Here is a 21,298-nt window from a genome sequence, read left to right on the forward strand (position 1 = left end):
TATTTTCTCCAAAGTTAAATGAGTTATTTAACTTTGTTAAATGAGTTATGACAAAAAATATTAAATATATTTTGTTGGCTAGCGTAATAAAAGCAAAGTTACATTGCTACTGCATTCAAAACAATGGATTTATTAAATCCTTTCAAAGCCAAAACATTAATAATTTAGTACAGAAATTTAAATTTAAAATATTACACTTTATTTTATTATTTATTATGACCTTTTTGAGGTTTTTGTCTGTGGCAAAAAATTACCAAAAATCACTAAAACTAATTTTCTTTTACGGCCAGTCAAAGATAAGTGTGATAATAATAAAAAAATAAATAAAACCTAAAAAACCTTGCTGTTCGATAGTTCTAAGAGCACAAGGGCAACTAATGATTCAATGCTGTCTGTGCTGGGTATAGGGGCATTCCCACCAATACCTAACAAAAATAAATCAGTGATAAGTTTGCAAAAGTATAATTATTACAGGCCTGACATATTCTAACATGTATATGCACCTGTTAGTATAAGGTCAAATAATCCAAAGAAGTCTTTTTCTGTATCAATCAAAAAAAAAAAAAAAAAAAAAAAAAGTCAAATTAAAAATAATAAAAATAAATTGAACAGTTTTACAAAATAATGATACCCTGCATTAGGTTTTACTGTCAACCATTTGGGCTCTTGGACTCTTTAGCAACAACTACAATCATCTAAGTGGTGTCAACAAAAAAAAAAGTAACTAATATCATTTTTAATTGGAGAAAGTCAAGAATGCAGCCAAATCGTTAATTATTCCCCATTTATTTATTCCGCATTTCCACAAGGTAATCATCCTAATTCTGCCAGACACACTGCATCTGCCATGCTAGGAGTCAACTCAATCCAAGGTTCAACAATCTGCTGCCCAACAGGTCAACTTCATGAGATCCAGTCTTCTATTATTCCACAAAATTTTATATTTGGTTCTTGTAGACCTTCCTTATTCATTTTACTCAACGTCTTCAAAGTTTTATGCACCTCAATTAGATGTCCCCTTAGATGTCTAGCTGTCAAATTTTGTGGTCTTCCTATGTGCAATTTGCAGTCAACAACAATTGAATTAGCATTAGCATTAGCATTAGTAGAGGCATTTGATGCAAGAAAGCAAGCTTATGCAGCATCAGCCAAAAAAAAAAAAAAAAAAAAGTAACATAAATAAATAAAAATAACCACTTCCACTTCACCCCTCTGTTCGTTCGAAATACCTGTCCAGCTGAGCCTTAAACTTATTTAGGCTATCAACTTCCACGACAAGGGATGGAAGTCTGTTCCACCCACCAACCACCCGCTGGCTAAAGGCAAATTTCCGCACATCTATCCTACATCTGTCTTTCCTCAATTTGAATTTATGCCCTCTCAGGTGATTTTTCTGAGCTAGAGGAAGAATCCCATCAGCATTGAGCATGCTCAAACCATTCAAGGCTTTGTACACCTCTATCAGATCACCCCGCTGGTGCCTAGTTTCCAGACACTGTAATTTGCAAAACTTAAGCCTTTCTTCGTAAGAGAACCCCTTTGTCCCATTCACCAATCTAGTTGCCCTTCTCTGTACTCGTTCCAGCAGCTCTACATCCTTCCTGAAATGAGGCCTCCAGGCCTGTATACAGTACTCTAGGTGTGGCCTGACCATTGCCTTATACAAGGGAATAATCACCTCCTTATCCCTGCTAGAAAAATTCCTATATATCATTGACAATACACCATGAGCTACTCTTGCAGCTCGTCTGCACTGCTCAGAGAACTTCATATCTGCCTGCACCACCACCCCCAGGTCCCTTTCATTCTCTACCACTGTCAGTGTAGTACCACAGAGTTGATACGTTGCTCTGGGGTTGCTGTTTCCCATATGTAGTACTTTACATTTGTCAATGTTAAACTTCATTTGCCACCTCGAAGCCCATCTGCTCAACCTTTCCAAATCCTGTTGCAGCAGCATAGTGTCAGTAGTGACACTATGACAGAATTAACCTTCTTTGAACCCACTTCAGAAGGTATCTTTGTTTAGGAGGAGTGCCCAGACCTGAATATAATATTCCAAGTGCGGTCTAACCATCAAGGTGTAAAAAGGGATCACAATGTATTTTTTTCCTACTAGCAAAGGTCCTATAATCACACACAGGATACCACATGCACCATATGCCACTACTAATTCTAACATGTATAGGCATCAAACTACACCCTAGTGATATGCCACTACCCCAACCAATTTATGGAGTCATTCTTAAATATCAGTAAAGAAGTGCTATAAAAATAAAGGCATGTATAATTAACAAATGCTCAATAGTGGCAAATTGAACTACTTGTGCTATTTGCAGCAATGCTTTGTTTATTGTCAACCATGTGCTGTAAAGACTTGGTACACAGTTTTATTTGTTCTTTGCTTGTATTGAAGTTAGTTTATTCCCAAAAACTTTAGTACACTGTTACCACATGCAGCAAGTTGTTTTCTTTCTACATCTAGTAATACTTCGTTTATTGTATTAAAAGGTCATTTACAGGATTTATTATATGGAACACTATTTATAGTAACATTTCACTGTACTTTATATTAATATTCATTTCTTCTAACAATAAAATATGTCATAAGCCCATATCAATATGAAGACATACTAATAAGAGTTTAATGGAATAGGAAGAATAAAATGGAATGAAACTTTTTTTTTTTTTTTTTTAATTATGTTTCACTGCATTTTATTTACCTGATGGGAAATGCTGGATCATATTCAAAATCTTTCAATTCCACAGGATATCCTATTGACACAAGGCGTCCCACAATTAAACCAAACTGCATAGCTTCATATTCTGGGCTTTTGTATTCTACAAAAATTAACAGCAAAACAAAACTATTAGTAAAAAAGCATTGTGAATATAATCATACTGAAATAAATCTTGAGACCGCCAACAAAACTTAAATAAAACTATTAAAATACATTAAAAAATAAAGTACAGTGTAACGTATATTTTTATAAAATAAAAGCTATAATATAAAGAGAAATAACAGCAATAAGAACATACAGATAAATAATAAAAGTAATAGGAATGCACAGATTAAAATAAGAGCAATAAAAGTACTAAAGCAATAAAAACAAATATACACAAAAGAAGCTTTTGAAGTGATATGCTGTTTTATCAACTTTAGAGAAAAGTAGTTTGTTATTTGGTTTTTAGGAGCATTAGCAACTAAGGCCATATTGCTCCAGGGATATGCGGTGGTCATTCCCTGATCTTTCCGCATCCTCCGTATTTGGTGGTCATGGGCTCGAACTCCGGTCTAATCAAGAAGCGTGTGCTACGCACTGCTGCTCCTGCTCACCTGGCTATAGAGGCGCCAGAGAGAAAAGTAGTATGGCACATTATTGATGTGAGCCACATATTAATTCTAACCCACATTCCAATGCTGAAATAAATTTTAAATAGCACACATTATTCTTGTCATCACTCCTGATTAGAGAGACAACATATAAATCTCAACATTAATTAAATATCGAAGAACTCAAATGCACCCTATTATGGAGACAGTTATTTTACAACTAATGAGCAATTGCGAAATTATAAAGTGCCTAATGTATGTTGTCCTATCCCATTGAGACTGATAACTGATGTTTTTTCCTCTCCTTCCCCCCTCCCACTTTATCTATTTCTATCCATTTCCATTTTCCCATTTCTATCTATCTTAGTCACTTTTCATAATATGCATTGGTCTGTTGATAGCACATGTGTCACATGTTTTATGGTCTTTTTCAATATAATGATGGTATGCCATATTACTTTTCACTAAAGTTGATAAAGGATTATAACTCCAAAATCTTCCTTGTGCATATTTAGTTTTATCACTTTTAGTACTTTTATTACTCAACTATACATTCTCACTTTTTTGTTAACTATATTATAGCTTTTATTTTATAAAATTTTAAATTATACTATAGTTTATTTTTCAGTCTATTTAAATAAAGTTTCATTTCCTAAATTTTGTCACTGGCAGTAAAATTTATTTCAGTAGAAAACTGTAATTCATAATTAACTATTCCTTTATTATTTTTTCAAAACTTTTTCCTACAAATGCTCATATGAAAAATTGTTCATTAAAAAAAAAAAAAAAAAAGTAGGGTTTTTTTCCTTTACATAACTGTGCTACCTATCTTTTAGAAATAATAAAAATAAGAAAACAAATCAGCATTACTTCCAATTACATCAGACAAAAAATAAATTATTTTTGTCTTTCCTAAATATACTTTACATCCAGCTCATGGGTGTCAAAACAGATAATCAGGTTAGTTAAAGATAATTTTCTCATACCAAAACTGTGTCATGTTATCCTTTTGAATTCCATTTCTATTTAAATGATCCTGTATTGCACTATCACTGCCTCCACCTCCCACTTTTTTTCCTACCATTGAAACCAGGCTGATTGGTCTGTAGTTAACCACTTCACATCACTCTAAGAACAGCCTTTATATCTATACTTATGATCAAAGTATATCACTATACTTTGATCATAAGAGGTAAGAGGAGTCAAAGTTTGCCATTGTGTATCATGTCAGATTATTAAAAGTGTGCGTCCATAGGCCGATTTGTATGCTGTGTGGGATAAAAAAAACTTGGAATAACTCAAGAGAAAACCCTACCTCCTCTGCCTGAGCTTGGCTAAGTACAGCCTCGAGTATAGAAGCTTTTAGACAGTCTTCCAATCACCAATGGTACTTGAACCCAGACCTCTCCAAATGAGTGACAAATGGGATCCTGAAGTGTCAGGATCCCATTTGTTTGCTTTCTAACACTCTTAAAGCTAAGTAAATTTGTTAAAATAAATTTATATTTTATTTCCTAAGAAATATAAACAAAATGTATGCTCGTGGCATGATTATCTTCAGTGTCTTGTTAGTATTACTATTAATAAGGGCAAATGATGCAAGAAAGCAAGTTTATACAGCATCAGCAGGAAAAAAAATTCCACCATCACCTGTCCAACTCCTTTAATAATTTGTGCAGTTCCTCAAATTTATTCAAACTACCCATTTCTGCAACACAAGATTGAAGTTTGCCCCAACGATTCACTACTACCGGTTGAAAGCAAATTTCTACATATCTATACTGCAACCATCCTTCCTCGATTTAGATTTATACCCGCTCATATGTGTTGTCTAAGCAAGAAGGATGCCATCAGCAATAAGCTTACTCTATTCATTCAAAACCTGAAACACCTCAATCAGGTCTCCTCACAGGTGCCTAATTACCAGATGCTGCAATTAATCCCAATCCCAATGCCCTTCGCTGCACCCATTACATCTCAACAGAAAAACATCCTTCCTAAAATGATGCTTCCAGACCCATATGCAATACTCAAGATGTATCCTGACTATTGCCTTATACCAGTGATGGGAAAAAAAACCACCCCCCCATGGGCCAGATGCGGCCTGCCTAGAGGTTCTATCCGGCCTGCCACAGATTTTAAAACAATAGTATAGAAATTTTTAATTTCAATGTTTTAAAAAAATTCATTTAAGGGCTTGTTCCATTTTTTTGCATATGCAAAAATTTACATAGAAATTTGAATATTTTTTGCATAGGTAAAATATAGTTGTGATAATTTATATAGAAATTGATTTAAAAACTTTTGCATGTGCAATTAATGGAACCCGCCCTAATAAATATACATAAAATTATTAAAATATACTTATTTGCTTTTATATTTAAATTTAAATAAAATATAAACAAGATTTTGAAAGAAGAATTTGGATATACTGCTTACAAGTTTATATTAACGACAACAGAGGCGCTAATATTTGTCCACATGACCACATCAAATAACATTAGTCGGTTTGGGAATGTGCACGAAGCGGGAACCTACTGTTGAATGGAAAGATGGCGGACAGGCTGACGCATTCCAACTTCATAAATGTTGAATGTTAATGTCATGATGGTGAAATTATTAAAAATAGTATTGTTGTTGGTGCTTGTGAGTTTTATTGTGGATATTAGTAAAATATTTCAACCCCAATGTCTACTAAAAAATGTAAAATTGATTCAGAGTACCGTGTTTTCAAAGATGAATGGACCTGGAAGTACTTTTTCACAGTTGTAAAGGATAAACCACTGTGTCTCATCTGCAATGAAACCGTAGCAATCTTCAAAGAATACAACCGCCACTTCACTTCTAAGCATAAAAATTCCAATTACGAAGCAATGTCTGAATATGAAAGGAAACGAAAAGTAGATCTTCGCAAAAAATTATCAAGTTACCAAAATTTTTTTAAGAAAAAAAATAGTTCTCAGAAAGCAGCTATACATGCAGGTTATATTGTAGCATACAATATGGCTAAAAGTAATAAAGCTCTCTCTGATGGGGAGTTTGTTAAACATTGTATGCTCCAAGTTTGTGATGTTTTATGTCCTGACAAGAAAAAAGATTTTGAAACTATAAGCTTATCCCGAAAAACTGTGACTTCTAAAGTCGAAACCATAAATAAAAATCTGGCATCACAGTTGGAGTCAAAGATTGGTCAATTTAAATTCTGCTCCATTACTATGGATGAAAGCACTGATATAAATGATACTGCTCAGCTAGTATTATTTATAAGAGGTGTTGATGAAAACTTTTCTATTACTGAGGAATTGGCATGCATGCGATCGTTAAAAGGAACAACAACAGGGTCTGATATTTTTCATGAATTTCAGGAAGGGCTTTCAACATTGAAAGTACCCATAACAAACATATTACGACCAATGGAGCACAAAGTATGACAGGTAAAAAATCTGGATTTGTTTGGATCTTTAATCAAAAATACCCCGGGAATAATGCTGTCTTTCTACATTGCATTGTACATCAAGATGCCATGTGTAAATCTGCCTTGAATATGAAACCTGAGCTTGATGTAATCGTGAAGCTTGTAAATACTATTTGATCTTGCGGGCTTACCACAGACAATTTTTAGATTTTCTTGAGTCCATGCAATCTGAATACTCTGATGTGCTGTATTACACGAAAGTTAGGTGGCTGAGTGCAGGACGCGTCTTCGAGCGAGTTTGGCAGCTGAAAGACGAGATAGTGTCATTCTTCTATGAGAAACAGTGGTCTGTGGAGTGTGAAATATTGGAAGATATATAATGGCTTTAGGACTATGCAGCATTTTTCACAGATTATCTCTGTCACATGAACAAGTTGAATGTCAAAATGCAAGGAAAAAATCTATTTATCGACGACATCTGGGGCCATCTCAGAGATTTTAAATTACAACTTGTTCTGTTTGCTAATCAGATAGCTAAGAATGACTTGTCTCACTTCCCAAGATTAAATTCAATAGCCCAGTAAATAAAGACAAGCTTAAGAGCTACGAAGATGGCCTGAAAAAACTTCATCTTGAATTTGAACGAAGATTTCAAGACTTCAGTGCCATTGAAAAAGACTTTGATATTTTCAGCATGCCTTTTAATGTGGACTGTGAAGTAGTGAGACCGGACTTGCAGCTTGAATTAATTGAATTGCAATCTAACAATCACCTCAAACAGTTGTTTCTCAATGTCCCAAAATTAGAGTTCTACAAGTCCTTGTCAAAATCAAGTTTCCCAAATCTGCTATCTCATGCCCAGAAAGTTAGTGCTATGTTTGCTTCATCCTATATATGTGAACAGGTGTTTTCTACAATGAAACTTCGAAAGAGTTGTATTAGAAACAGACTGACAGATAAGCATTTGACTTCACTTCTCAGAATCAGTACATCCCAGTTCGAACCAGATTATGAGGAACTTTTAGAAATGCAGTCACAACTTCATTCATCGCATTAATATTAAAGAATTTTTAAAATATACTATTTTTTTGAGTCTTTATTGTGTTTTATAATAAATTATATTGGCCCACCAAAATTTTCTCTTTTTTTTTTTTGGCCCACTCCTAAAAAAGTTTGCCCATCACTGCCTTATACAATGGGATAATCACTTCCTTATCCCTGCTCGCAAAATTCCTATATTAAACAATATTTATTATTATTAAACCTTCAATATTAAACCTTCCAAACATGAAATGATGGCAGCATTTGAAAACTAGTAGAGGGGATGGAAATTGGGGTATTACAAGTCTGGTCTTTATTGTTTTTCTTCAAAGATGGCTGAGGAACTGAAAGCTGAGCCCTAGCCCATTCAGCAAGTGATATGTTAGGTGGAACTGAGTCATTGGTTTGAGTAGCAACAGAAAGATATTTCCTTGTAACATTTGCATATGTGCATGCAGGACTATCTTTCAGTATTTGTCGTCTCGCTTCCTGATAGGTCACTTTGTGTTCAACTTTAAATTTCTGTATTTTTTTCCCAAGTTTCCATTACTTGCAATTTTTAGAAAATTTCCGGAATGATCTTCCTTGCAATTAGGGCAAACTGGAGATGTTGCAGTACAATCAGTTTGACTGTGATCCTGGGATCCACATTTTGGGCATATTGTGTTTCCTCAACATGTTTTCTGAGAGTGTCCGAACTTCTGAAACTTATAACACCATAGTGGATTTGGTATATAGGGGTGAATATGGCAATTTAGATAACCAGCTTTAACAGTATCTGGCAAGTTTTGAGTACTGAACATAAGTATTAAACTACAGGTTGGAATGTGATTGCGATCCCTACAAGTCAAAATTCTCTTAGCACTGACCTTTCAATCTTTCAGTTCCTGCACAAGCTCCTCTTCTGTTACATTCAACAGATCCCACTCAGAGATAACACCTTTGGAACTATTTAGGGTGGTGTGGGAAGAGATTTTAACAGGAATTCCTCCAAATGTTGTGAGCTTTAACAACAGTTCTGAATGTTTGGACTGTGTTGTCTCAATGAGTAAATCGATTGACTGTAATCTTTTGACCATTTTAGGTGATCCAGCAGCATTTTCTAGAAATCTCTATATGATAAATGGAGACAGTTTACTCATTGGTTGACTATTTAAAGAATGGATAATGAGGAAAGTTGGATACCCTGGTGTTTTATTATCTTTTTTTTTAAGCGCTTATTTTGCGCATTTCCTTGATCCAAATTATACCAATCTGTGGTATTTGAGCTTGGCAGCTCTAATGCTGGATAATTTTCTTTATCCATGTCAGCTCCTTTTTGCTCTGGGGGATTGGCTTTTCCACCCAGGTTACTGGCCCCGCCACGGGAAGGCAGGAGCAGTGCCGCTTCCAAGCATAGGAGTTAGTACGGTTAGTATATAATAAAGAAAAAGGTACTGTCCTTTTTCTGGCTCTCCTTTTATACTTTTAAAAAGTATAGCTAATTAACATAAAGACTTTTAAACCGAAATAAACAAAGAAAAAGAAAAACTCTGTTGCTCTAGAAAAATCGCTCTATGAATCACAATAGATATAGCACAGAAGATCGCTTGGCCTCAAGATTCACTTGGCACCCGGGGCCTCTGAGAGATTTACGAGGTTCCACTCAGCTATCACACCCCTCAGAAGACTATTACCCTAATAAGTGGAAAACAGCAAGAATAAGACTTATACTTAAGAATCCAACCAAACCCCAGGATAAGCCAACAGCATACAGACCCATACCTTTACTTTCTACCTTGAGCAAACTTTTTGAGCAGCTTCTATACCAGAGATTAGAGACTCACTTCCAGGAAGTGAACATGATGTCGCCACCCGAAATCCTGGCCAGACTCAGCACGCCCAAATTCCAGGCAAAACTGTTCTGCTGCCTTAGATCATACTTGGATGACAGGATTACAGTGACTACTCTGCCACTGTCTCTGCCAAGGCCATCCTGGAAAAGAACAAGCGTAAACTTGATTCAATACAGAAATTCATGCTGTTGTCTATCTGCAGGGCATGCTGCACTGTCAGCAGGTCTGCCCTACAGGTTATCACTGGATGCTTGCCACTCTATTTACCATCAAAAAGGTCTTTACCATCGATTAAAGAAGGGAATTCCAATGTACAGTAAACCCCCGCTATTCGCGGTATCTGTATTCGCGGTCGCTGATTTAATATAAAATGAAACCTAAAAAAATGTGAATTTTAAAGCGCCGTGAACATTTTCCGCCATAAAAAAACATGGCATGGTTAAAATAATCTTTCCCGGTCAAAAGAGCACTCAGTGAGTGGTGGGGAGAGGAGAGACAAAATCGCGAGCGTGGATGTTTCTCGCTAATCCTTGTTCAGTATATGCTATGCGCTTGTCAAGGAAGGTTTCGTCGTTTGCTTTTAATTTATATGCTTATAAATTGAATAAATTTATCAATTTATAAATTGATATGCTTACAAAAGTGATAAATCGTCTGTTTTACATTGCAAAACGGTATTTTTCGAGCATGTTAAAGGAAGAAAGTGACTTTATTGTGGACAATTCTTTCTAACCCGTACAAAATATGGCTACGAATAACAAGGGAAATGTGAAAAGATCAAAGAAGGTCTTTTCATTGATTAGCGAATTGATCACATTAGCGAATAAAATTGAGTTATTAGACAAAATTTCTAATGGTGAAAGTGTCTCCTCAGTGGCAAAATATTATAAAATCAATGAGTCAACGGTAATGAGCCATCCACTGAAATGACTTTCCCAAAGCCCCCTCCCTGGTTTTTGCCTGGTCTGCAAGTTACATTCCTGATCACAGGACATGGACCCTTTCAGCAGAAATTGACAGCAATGGAAATTGAAAGAAATCCATTCTGCCACTGTGGCGAAGAGGAGTCATGGGGGCACCTCATGTCTCATACATGCCCTACTTACGATGATTGTAGGCTCCAATTTTTTACTGAAATCCAGAGAAACCATTGTAACCAGGAACCATTGTACGATCAATCAAAAAATCGGAAGAAAAAATCCGCCGTACTGTCTGTGAAAACGCACTAATTGCTTCAAAAATTTGCTCTGTAACTCGCAATGTTAAATTAGAAAAAATGGAAAAAGCTTTAAATCTGTGGACAGAAGACGGAACTCATAATAAAATTCCGTTTTGCCTTTTCACTCATCATTCGTGAAAAGGCAAAACTCCTTTATCAACACTTTAGCGAAACTGGTGAAAGCACTGGCGGGATGTTTTTTTAGCTATAGCAAAGGCGTTGGATTGAAAGATTTGTTTGAAATTTCTAATAAATATTACATTTAATATTAAATTGTTTCTTATTTTCATTTCGATGCCTTATGCTTGCATTTCACTATGTACTGTCCATGTACATAGTCATATTATGAAGGTACATATAATACATACATAGAAAAAATTTTAGACTAGTTTTTCTTATATATTTCATACTTTGGAATGGAACCTCTTTATTACTATTGGAGCCATAACTCAGTATTCGCGTTTTCAGTATTCGCGACATTTCTCAGGAACGTAACCCCTGCGAATAGCGGGGGTCTACTGTAGTTGTTAAATCTTCAACTGGAGCTTACCAATGACCTGAAACAAGAAAGAAAAAACTTATTTTCAAACAACTTCAAGGACTTGGGCAGCATTCATGGGAAACCACACAAAAAGGAGAAATTACTAGAAGATTCCTGCCATCCACTGAAATGACTTTCCCAAAGCCCCCTCCCTGGTTTTTGCCTGGTCTGCAAGTTACATTCCTGATCACAGGACATGGACCCTTTCAGCAGAAATTGACAGCAATGGAAATTGAAAGAAATCCATTCTGCCACTGTGGCGAAGAGGAGTCATGGGGGCACCTCATGTATGAGTGCCCTACTTACGATGATTGTAGGCTCCAATTTTTTACTGAAATCCAGAGAAACCATTGTAACCAGGAAACATACCTGCTTCAGGATGAAACAACATACAAAGCCCTAAAGAGTTATGCGCAAGCTGTCTCTACCATCAGATGGGCAAAGCTTGCTGAACTTAGAGCTGCTCAGAACAACGACCTTCAAGTGCAAACACAAACTGGGGTCAGATAGCATTATCCCAACTGATAAAAGATTAAGACAAAAGATAGTATCTTAATCTTTAGATTAAGATACTATGCTGGCATCATCACCTTGGAGTGACGACTCCCAGAGAGTGCTTGGCCTTTGGCACTCAAACAGGGGCATCTGCTCCTGTGACTTTTGATCCCTCTCCCCAACCCCTATTTCACCTTACTCGGGTGGACTGCCTTCTCCATCTGTCCACCTTAGCTTTTCTCCCACATTCGAACCTCCCTTCCTCTTATTCCCCCTCTTCTGTTTTTTTATTTTTATTTTTTTTTAACTTGGTCTTCATCCCGAAAGCTCAGGCGACCCTGGCAGAGACCAGCCAGAGAATAATGGGCAGATTGGCTACCTCCTAGTGGCGTGTGCATGCAATGTGTAGTCCCACCATAGGCCCTGCAGCCAAATGCCAAGACACACAACAGAACCCAACACAATATGTCATATACAACACACAACATTTACAGTAGTGTATTTCTTCACAGCATACATATGGTGTAGATGTGGGGAAACCACAGGTGGCACCTGACTAACACTATGCACACTATGATGCCTCCAGGCATCATAGTGTGCATAGGTCCACAGAGGCTGCCCCCAGGGATCTGTCCTGCCACTTCTGTGGACTCTTGTGCTGGATGAGTTCCTCAGTACAGAAATCCTGAATATAACAACGCAGGCACACGACAATGATCTCATACTGATGGGCAAATGGGAACCTATTAAACATCTCACCAGAAAATGCACATTCAATAATCCTCAAGGGCTTCTTTGATCCCAGGAGGCCTCCCCAGATCATGGTAAATGGAACAACCATTAAACTCCAAACACAAGTCAAATATCTTGGTGTTATCCTAGTAGATACCTCAACTTCACACCGCATCTTAGTTATCTCAGAGTAAAATTCAGGTAATATTCCGCCCTATTCGCTAGAGTTACAAGCAGAGACTGGGGTCTGAAGAAGAGGATGCTCGCTATCCTCTAAAAGGCGTTCTTCATCCCAGCACTGGCCTATGCAGCAAGAGGATGGTACGCTAAGGCAAGCACTGCTGTTAACAGAAGGAAATTGGAAACCATCCATCGAATAATTCTCCTCACAACAACCAGAGCATGAAGCACAGTGAGTGCCCATGCTCTCCAGGTCCTTGCAGGATGTCTGCCTCTGGACTTGGAGATTGTGGACTGTGGGCTGCTGCACCAACACGGCAAAGGATGGGCAATCACATTTGGGATACACTACGGACCCAACTCTGAGTAGACCACAGGAAAAAAGACATCTTACAGACCACACAAGAACAGTGTGGCAGAATCGGTGGAATAACTCCACTAAAGACTGCATAACTAGAAGCTTCATACCAGACATTGGATGTTTTTACCCTATTTCCCCGACCTGGTTCTGTCCTGGACTTCATACCACTTACCTGCTGACAGAGCATGCTCCTTCAAGAAGAAGCTACATGATTTTGGAATCTCTGACATAGCGCACTGTAGCTGCGGACAAGAAGAAATTTGGGAGCACCTGCTCTACGAATGTAATATCTATGAAGACCTCCGTGGCCTGCTGTTTACCAAATTACGCTCCATCCTTAGAAATCAGGAAAAAGAAAACTCTAAAGCTTTCACACTTTTCACTCAAAATCTCTTCACAAGGCAAAGAGCACTTCCACCACCCTAAAACAAATTTCAGACTTTGGACCACCAAATAAACACAACTGACCATTAATGACCAGCTGAGTGACTACAGGACTTGAACACAAGAGACAGCTACAACCTAGAGCAACTGAAAGACAACTGAGTCCTTACTGGATGCGACTAAACAGTGGGACCTAGATGTAGCTGGCCTGTCACGTGCAGGTGACGCATCCTGGCCTCTGCTGAGACTAGGTCCACCACATGGAGAGTCAAAGTGAACAACTCAGATTACAGCCTTACTGCCAACTAGCCAAATGGCGATCCAGGTCCGACACCTTGCTGGGCCTGCTTTATCTCCTTTTCCTGGTTGAGGCGACACCCCTGTCCCCTCCTTCCCTTGCCAAACCCACTTTCCCTCTGGTGTGGCATGGGCATGCCTACTGAACATTTAGGGGCCACCTTCTCTATCAGTCCCTTTCTTCTTCTTCTACCCTCCAGCCTTCTTCCTCCCCACCCAAATCTATCTACCTTCACAGTGCACAGCTCCATATGCCAAAATTGTAACTACACCAAAATCGCTCCCGAGCCTTTTTGGCCAAAAATAAAAAACTCATTCAGCATACAATCCCTTCTCACTCTTAAAGAAAATCTCTATGAACAAGCAAAAGCATCAACGGCAATTAAGGCGATTTTTTTTTTTTAGTTCCTAGCCACTGAAATCTGAGAAAAGTAGATGGCAGGACCAGCCAGAGTACTGATTCCTTACTGGTAAACACCTGGCTAGCCTCCGCAGTATGGGCAACATCACATCTCATCAGAGGCCCAATGGCCAATAAGCCATATGAACAACGGGCACAACAAACTACACTATACACGATCTACACACTTTAAATCTCTTGCTTGACAGGGTACTGTCACTCAATACAGAGAACACCGTGGAGATGGGAGAAATCCCAGGAGCCACTAGACCCTCAACATACCAAATATCAATACCCCTGGAGGTGTTTAGAGTGGCATGAGGGGAAACAGTGATGGATGTTAGTTTTTGGAGCCGTTGTGATTGCTGTTCGTCTGAGACCTCAACAAGCAGGCCGCCAGTGAGACGACAGGTTGTTTTTGGCAATCCTATTAGATTTTATAGGTGTTTCTGTATTTTAAAAGGTGAGAGACTACCTAGAGACTGTTCTTGAGTAGAGTGCAATACAAACTGCATTGAAGATCTTCTCTTAATAGTGTCAATTTTTTGTCTTTTGGCACTGCATGATTAGTCTTCTATCTCATGAGTAGCCATGTTAGGATCCTTAGATCATGTAGGGGAGATCATTTTGCTCCTTTTAGCCCTGGAAAGATAATTTTTCTTTCCAGTTAAACTGCCCCACCATGGGGAGGCAGGAGCAGTGCCACCAAGGTAACCAAGTGGCTAAGTTAGTTTGGTTAGTACTATTTAAAAAAGAAGAGAAAGGTGAGTTTCCTTTCTGGAAGTCTGCCTAGCTCTTCTAGTGCAAAAAATTACACGATACAACTAAATAATATAAAAACTGTATTTACAACTAAAAGAAAACTATTCACTTTGCACACGCAGTATAGAGCTCACTTGTAATCTCTTGGTTGCACTAATAATCGCTTGGCACCCAGGACCAATTGAGCTGCAACCTCGTATATCCAGTTTCAAAAATTCAATCAATATTCTGTCTTCTCCTAGAGCTTTTTTTGGATAGTTTTATGAATTTCTGAAAATTCTATTTTGTTTATGGGTTATTTTATTTTATTTTTTTCAACTCTGTTTTTTTTTTTTAATCAAATCTACTGTTTCTCATGTTAATTTCTCTTCAGAAATCACCCTTCCTATTAAAAATGCACTTTTTAAAAAAATTTTTTTTTTTTTATTATAGTTTGATTGATGTCATCTATATTATCTTACTGAAACTGGTTTCATTAAATGCCAATTCAAGTTTATCTTTATAATCATCTATTTGACTGATCAATTTTTCAATATTAATTTTTTTCCTCTTTGTTTTAAGAACTTGTTACACTCTGATTAAACAGGATTTTTACTGTGATTATCCTGTGGTCACTTCCAGTATTGTTTTAGTATCAGTACCAGCAAATGATCCAAGAAAGTAAGCTTATAAAACAGCAGGAAGGTAAAAAAAAAAAAAAAAAAAAAAACCCTATATACTTCACCCATCCATACCTTGCAAGAATTCAACTACTTCTTGAATTTATTCAAACCACCCACTTCCAAAATGACAGATGGAAGTTCATTCCAATAAACAACCATCTGCTGGCTGAAGACAAACTTCTGCACCATCTATCCTGCAAATCATCCTTCATCAATTTGAATTTATGCCCCCTCGTGTGTAGTCTCGGCAAGAGGAAGATTGCCATCAACACCTTGCTTACTCAAGGTTTTAAAAAACACCTCAATCAGATCTTCCCACAGATGCCTAATCTCCTAATGCTATAATTTTCAGAACTGAAGCCTTTCTTCATAAAAGTGCCGTTTTATTTCCTTCACAAATCTAGTTGCCTTCTCTGCATGCATATCAGCAGACCTACAGCTTTCCTAAAATAAGGTTTCCACACCTATACACAGTTCTCAAGATGTGGCCTAACCATATCCTTGTACAAATGGATATTCACCTTATCCCTGCTAGCAAGGTTTCCATATATCATTAACAAACCCCACAAGCTTTTCTGGCAGTCTGTGTGCACTGCTCAGAGAAGTTCATATGTGAATGAAGAATTACCGCCAGGCTTTTGTTTTCCACTATCCTGAGTGTAGTACAATACACTTGGTACGTTAATCTGGGTTTACTGCTACCCAATTGCAGCACTTTGCATTTGCCAATGTTATATTTCAACTACATTTTCTCAGACCATCAAGCTAATTTTCCTAGATCTTGTTACAGCAGTTCACCCTGATTACCATCATTAATGACACTGCCAACCTTTGTATATCATCTGCAAACATGATTGTGACTTGATTACAGACTAATTTATAAATTCCACATGCTTCTGTGGCACCTGATAATTTATATGCATTCCACACTTTTTTCCTTCTCGGGCACAGGTATCATCAGATCAACTGACATCCACTTATGTCTCCAACTACCATCCACCTTAGTTGCCATTTTTATGTTTAGCTTCAACAATTTTTCTCCCACTTTCCTTTCACTTCAGTTATCACAAAATCATTTAGTTCACCATTATATTTTACAAAATTCGGACATCCCCTCCCCTAAAGAATTCCTCATGTGTGAATGTAGTTGCAAAATACCTATTCATTTTATCAGAAACCTGAGCAGAGTCATGAACAGTTAACCCATTGACATCAAAGTAGCCCAATGTAATTCATCTCCTTCCTTCTATGGTTAATATAAATATAGAAGTCTTTCCTGCTGTTCTTTGCATTCTTTGCCAGAGTCTTCTCATAATCTGCCTTAGCTTGTCTAACCTCCTTTCTGATTTGATTATAGACTAATTTATAAATTCCAAATGCTTATGTAGCACCTGATAATTTGTATGCATCCCAAACTTTTTTCTTCTCAATTACAGGTATCATCAGTTCAACTAACATCCATTTAGGTCTAAGCCTAGAACAGGATTTCATAATTGATATTAAAAGCCTAGTAGCATCTATGATTATGTCCCTGAATGCTTCCCATTTAGAATTTGCTGTAGGTAACATCATCAGTTGGTCCCACTGCACAGAATTTAAAAACTTCTCTGAGACCACTGTAGTCGCCCTTACAAAAGCCTTTCCCTTTACTCTTGACAGTTATGTCTCTAATGAAATTCCATATGAGTGCACTGTGATCACTACTACCCAGTGGGTCATTCACCTGCAGATTCTCAATGCATGAAGAATCTGCTACTGATAACAGATCAAAAGTATTACTTCCTCTTGTTGCCTCTAACTGCTGTAGAAAACATAGTCATCCAATAAATTTACAGCAGTCTTGCTAATATGTGAGTAACCAAACCACAAATTCCAGTCAACATCTGACATTCTGATTTACTGGCTCAATCCATTTCGCTGTATGGTACTCATAACAGTCATCAGACCTATAGCACACTATTCACTTTTTTTATTTTCTTTTTTTCCCCCTCCACTGGTATTGCACTAATCTAAGGCATTGCATTCTCACCCATATTGATTGGAAGCACTGCCTTAGATTTCATATGCTTCTTAACTAAGGGCATAACTCCCACTCCTGTCTAGGTGTACAATGTATACAGGGAGGATTCCCTGTATACATTGTACACCTCATACTCAAATTCAGCATCACTTATGTTTGAGTGATAGCAGATGTCTCCAACATCCCTACAATGTCTGCATTTCATGACTTAATTAATACTTCAGATTCATCATATTCACAATGATCCTAGCATTAGAGTACAAGCAAATATACATGCACATTCTTACTCTTAGTTACCCTAACACAGCCCATTTATTTACTTGTTCCATGATGATCCACAGCAGGGCTTGAAATTCTTGACATCTTGCTTTCCAAGCTGCTATATGTTCCATTAGAAGCAGTGCAAGAATCACTTTCACCTCTGCCCATGGATCTAGTTAATCTATTAGTCGATGTATCCCCCAAGCTAGCAGTTTTCCGACCAACTTATCACTGTCTTGAAAGCATCAGCAAATATTCTTACACCTCTAATTGTTGTTGTTGTTGTTTGGTTTTTATGAGCATTAGCAACTAAGGCCATATTGCATAAGGCCAATTTAATGAAGTTGGCTCATTCCTTCTTGTAGCATGCATAATCTACTGAGAGGCCAGTTTTTTGCCATTTTCAGAAATATTTTTGTTTCCTATTGAAACCAATTTTTAATTGAGGGCTAAACCAGGTATTCGCCCTATCTGAAAACCTCATTTCCATTACGGCATCCTCCAGAGCGGTTGGGAATTTGTGTGTCATCAGAGTGGTGGCTTCATCTATTGATTTTGACCGCAGGTCATTCCAGTTGTACTCATTAAGATTTTTATATATGATTTTCAAGCCCGATATAATTCATGGAGAAAATCATTCTGCGTAGTTCTTCGATTTTTAGTTTATCTTCCTGGAAGCACTTATCTAATTTTAAAGATACCTGTATAGTTAAAGATGCTGTCAGAAATGAACTTAGTGGTTGCTAACCAACTTAATGCTCAAGGCATTATAAAAAAGGAGGTCTAAAGCCTGGGTCCCCCCCTTTGTAGCTGGAATATTGAGTTGCTTAAAGTTAATAGCTCCAAGAACTGCATCAAGTTCATACTTAACTTCACCATGCTTTGGGAGTGGCATATTACGATCCCAGCAATTACTGTGTCTGCATTTGGATTTAAATTCACATCCAGCCAACTAAAACGTTCACCTCTAGAATGGGATGCATATAAATTATCAAGTAATACAGAAGGCTATGGTAGATATAAACTGGTTTGCAATCAAGTCACAAAGAATGTTAGGCAAGCAAAAGCAATAAGAAATCTTTGGCAAAAGGAGCAAAGAAAAATAGCAGACTTCTGTTCTTAAGTAAACACTAGAAGGGGATGAATCACATATGTCCACTTGATATCAATGTTTCAACTGTTCATGATCCTGCTCACGTTGCTGATAACTTGAATAAGTATTTTTGCATCTACATTCACACATGAGGAACTCTTAAAGGGAGTGGATGCCAGAAGTTTATCAAACTCTACTAAGGAGTTCAAGGATTTCGTAATAACTGAGAGGAAAGTGGAAGAAAAATTGCTGAAGTTAAATTAAGAAAGTACCCTGGGGTAGATGGCATCTATACATTATATTAAGGAGGTAATTATGAGAACATATTTGGATTCAGGGGAAGGTCCCATGGACTGGAAGTGGGCATAAACTGCAGCCATTATCAATCCACTGCAGGATGGAAACCTCCTCACAATTCATTAAGGGAAATGGACCATAATTTTACACACTGGTCCAGTGAGAGTGAGCATTTTTTTCTTGGCCAGAAACCATTATACAGACAGGACAATTTGTCTTCCTTTAAATCTGAAAAACTTCCTGAAAGTTTAAACAATTATAGTCTATCACTATATAGCTTAAAAAAAAAAAAAAAAGGAAAAAAAATCATATTGTTAACAAGAGAGCTTTTACCTGATAGTTATCTGGTATCTAAGGTAAATAAGAATAAAGCCAACTCAAATTACTGAAAACTCAGATATTATTATTATTAAATTAATAAAAAAAATAAAATTAAAGTAGGAAACTCAGATATCATTATTATTAAATCTAAAATGTAGTTTGCAATTTTATTTATTTAAAATTAATAAAATCCGTCACACAAATGAAACAAAAGAAAATGTATACTTTACTCCACTTTAGCTCAACAGTAAATTATACAATTAAAAAAAAAATTTCAAAATTTCTTCAATTACTTTACCGTTTGAACAGTTACTATAAAAGTAAATACTATTTTACCAATAAACAAGTAAATGTTACAATTAGGGTAAATTGTTAGGAGGTACTTGTGTACTGTGATACCCTCAATATTCAAATAAAACAAAACCATAAAATAAAAAAGTGACATGCACCAGACCCAGCACTGCCTATCCAAGAGATGCACCCCAAAACCACTGAAACATGGCACCACTTATCTATAAAAAACAAACCAAAGTCATGGAACTCATAAGCAGTGCCTTTTCACGGGACATCAGAACTTGTGAACTCTAAAAAGGATTGTAAAGCTAGAGAGTAGACAGTGAATGAAAAGGATTTCAGTTTTTGACTGCTATCCAGCCAAATATTTGTGTATTGTACCCCCAAAAACATGACATGCTGCTGTCCCAGCAGTGTTGACAGCTGCAGTACTTTTTTTATGGTTTTATTTTATTTGAATATCAGGGTGCCTTGGTATACAAATAGAAATTCTTAGTTTTGTAAGAATTTACCAGCATTTACTTACTTCACATAGTGTTTCTTTTTATAATAGTTTTGTAGCATTAGAATTTATCTAAGTGTAATGAAGTCATTTAAATAGATGTTAATGAGGGAGATTTATTCTTCACATTGTTGCTGTTTGATACCTTATGTCAACCTATGAAGTAATACATGGGTGGTTTCCACCCCCTCTCTCCCACAGGGATGACCTAACATAACAAAGGCTTTAATGGCATGTGTATGATTGAGTGAGGAGAAAGCAAGAGGTGATAAAACGCAACTAAAAAATTAGAAAAAATACCTCTATGTTTATTCATATCTGTATATATAATATCCAATTGCTTAAAAGAGGCCAAAGCAATTCTTAATAGTTATTATGAACAGGCTGAAAAATTGTCTCAACAATTGTGGGGATATTGGAGACATGGTGCCACTCAGGCATAAGGGGTACAGAATTTCAATATGGGAAATTACAACATGTACAGAAAGGACACACGAGAGGAAGGGGTGGTGGGGGGTAATGCTCATAGCTGAGAAGCATTTAAATCTAAAGCAGTGCATCCAGTTGACATGGATGGCCAGCTAACAATGTTGAATCATCTCAGTGTGATATAAGAGCACCAGAAAAACAAAATGAGTAGGAGTGTGTATCACAGACCTCATGACTCTAATAAGTACAACAAAAAAAAAACTACACAGAAAAACAGTGGACCAGTATATCAAAATGACTTATAATGAGATGTAATCTGAGAAGCTAACTAAGCTTTTTATACCAACTATGAGATGCTATTCAAAACGCAGACATAAATGGATGTCTGCTGAACTGATGAGGCTTGGGAACAGAAAAAAAAAA

At 37.0% G+C, this 21,298-nt stretch overlaps 1 protein-coding gene across 5 annotated transcripts in view; it reads right to left on the reverse strand.

Annotated features, from left to right (window-relative positions):
* Nt5b (5' nucleotidase B) overlaps positions 1–21,298 on the reverse strand; it is a 589,792-nt gene that overhangs the window by 413,052 nt on the left and 155,442 nt on the right. For all 5 annotated transcript variants that reach the window (XR_016546972.1, XM_090374117.1, XM_090374115.1 and 2 more), the window contains exon 4: positions 2,724–2,841. Coding sequence is in view for 4 of the 5 variants with exons in the window: in XM_090374117.1 (XP_090230243.1) it covers positions 2,724–2,841 (118 nt within the window). In the remaining variant the exon portion in view is untranslated. The remainder of the gene's footprint in view (positions 1–2,723; positions 2,842–21,298) is intronic.

This window comes from Mastigoproctus giganteus, chromosome 5 (genome assembly GCF_048544385.1).
Source record: "Mastigoproctus giganteus isolate SK-2022 chromosome 5, ASM4854438v1, whole genome shotgun sequence".
In the NCBI taxonomy this organism is placed as follows: domain Eukaryota; kingdom Metazoa; phylum Arthropoda; class Arachnida; order Uropygi; family Thelyphonidae; genus Mastigoproctus; species Mastigoproctus giganteus.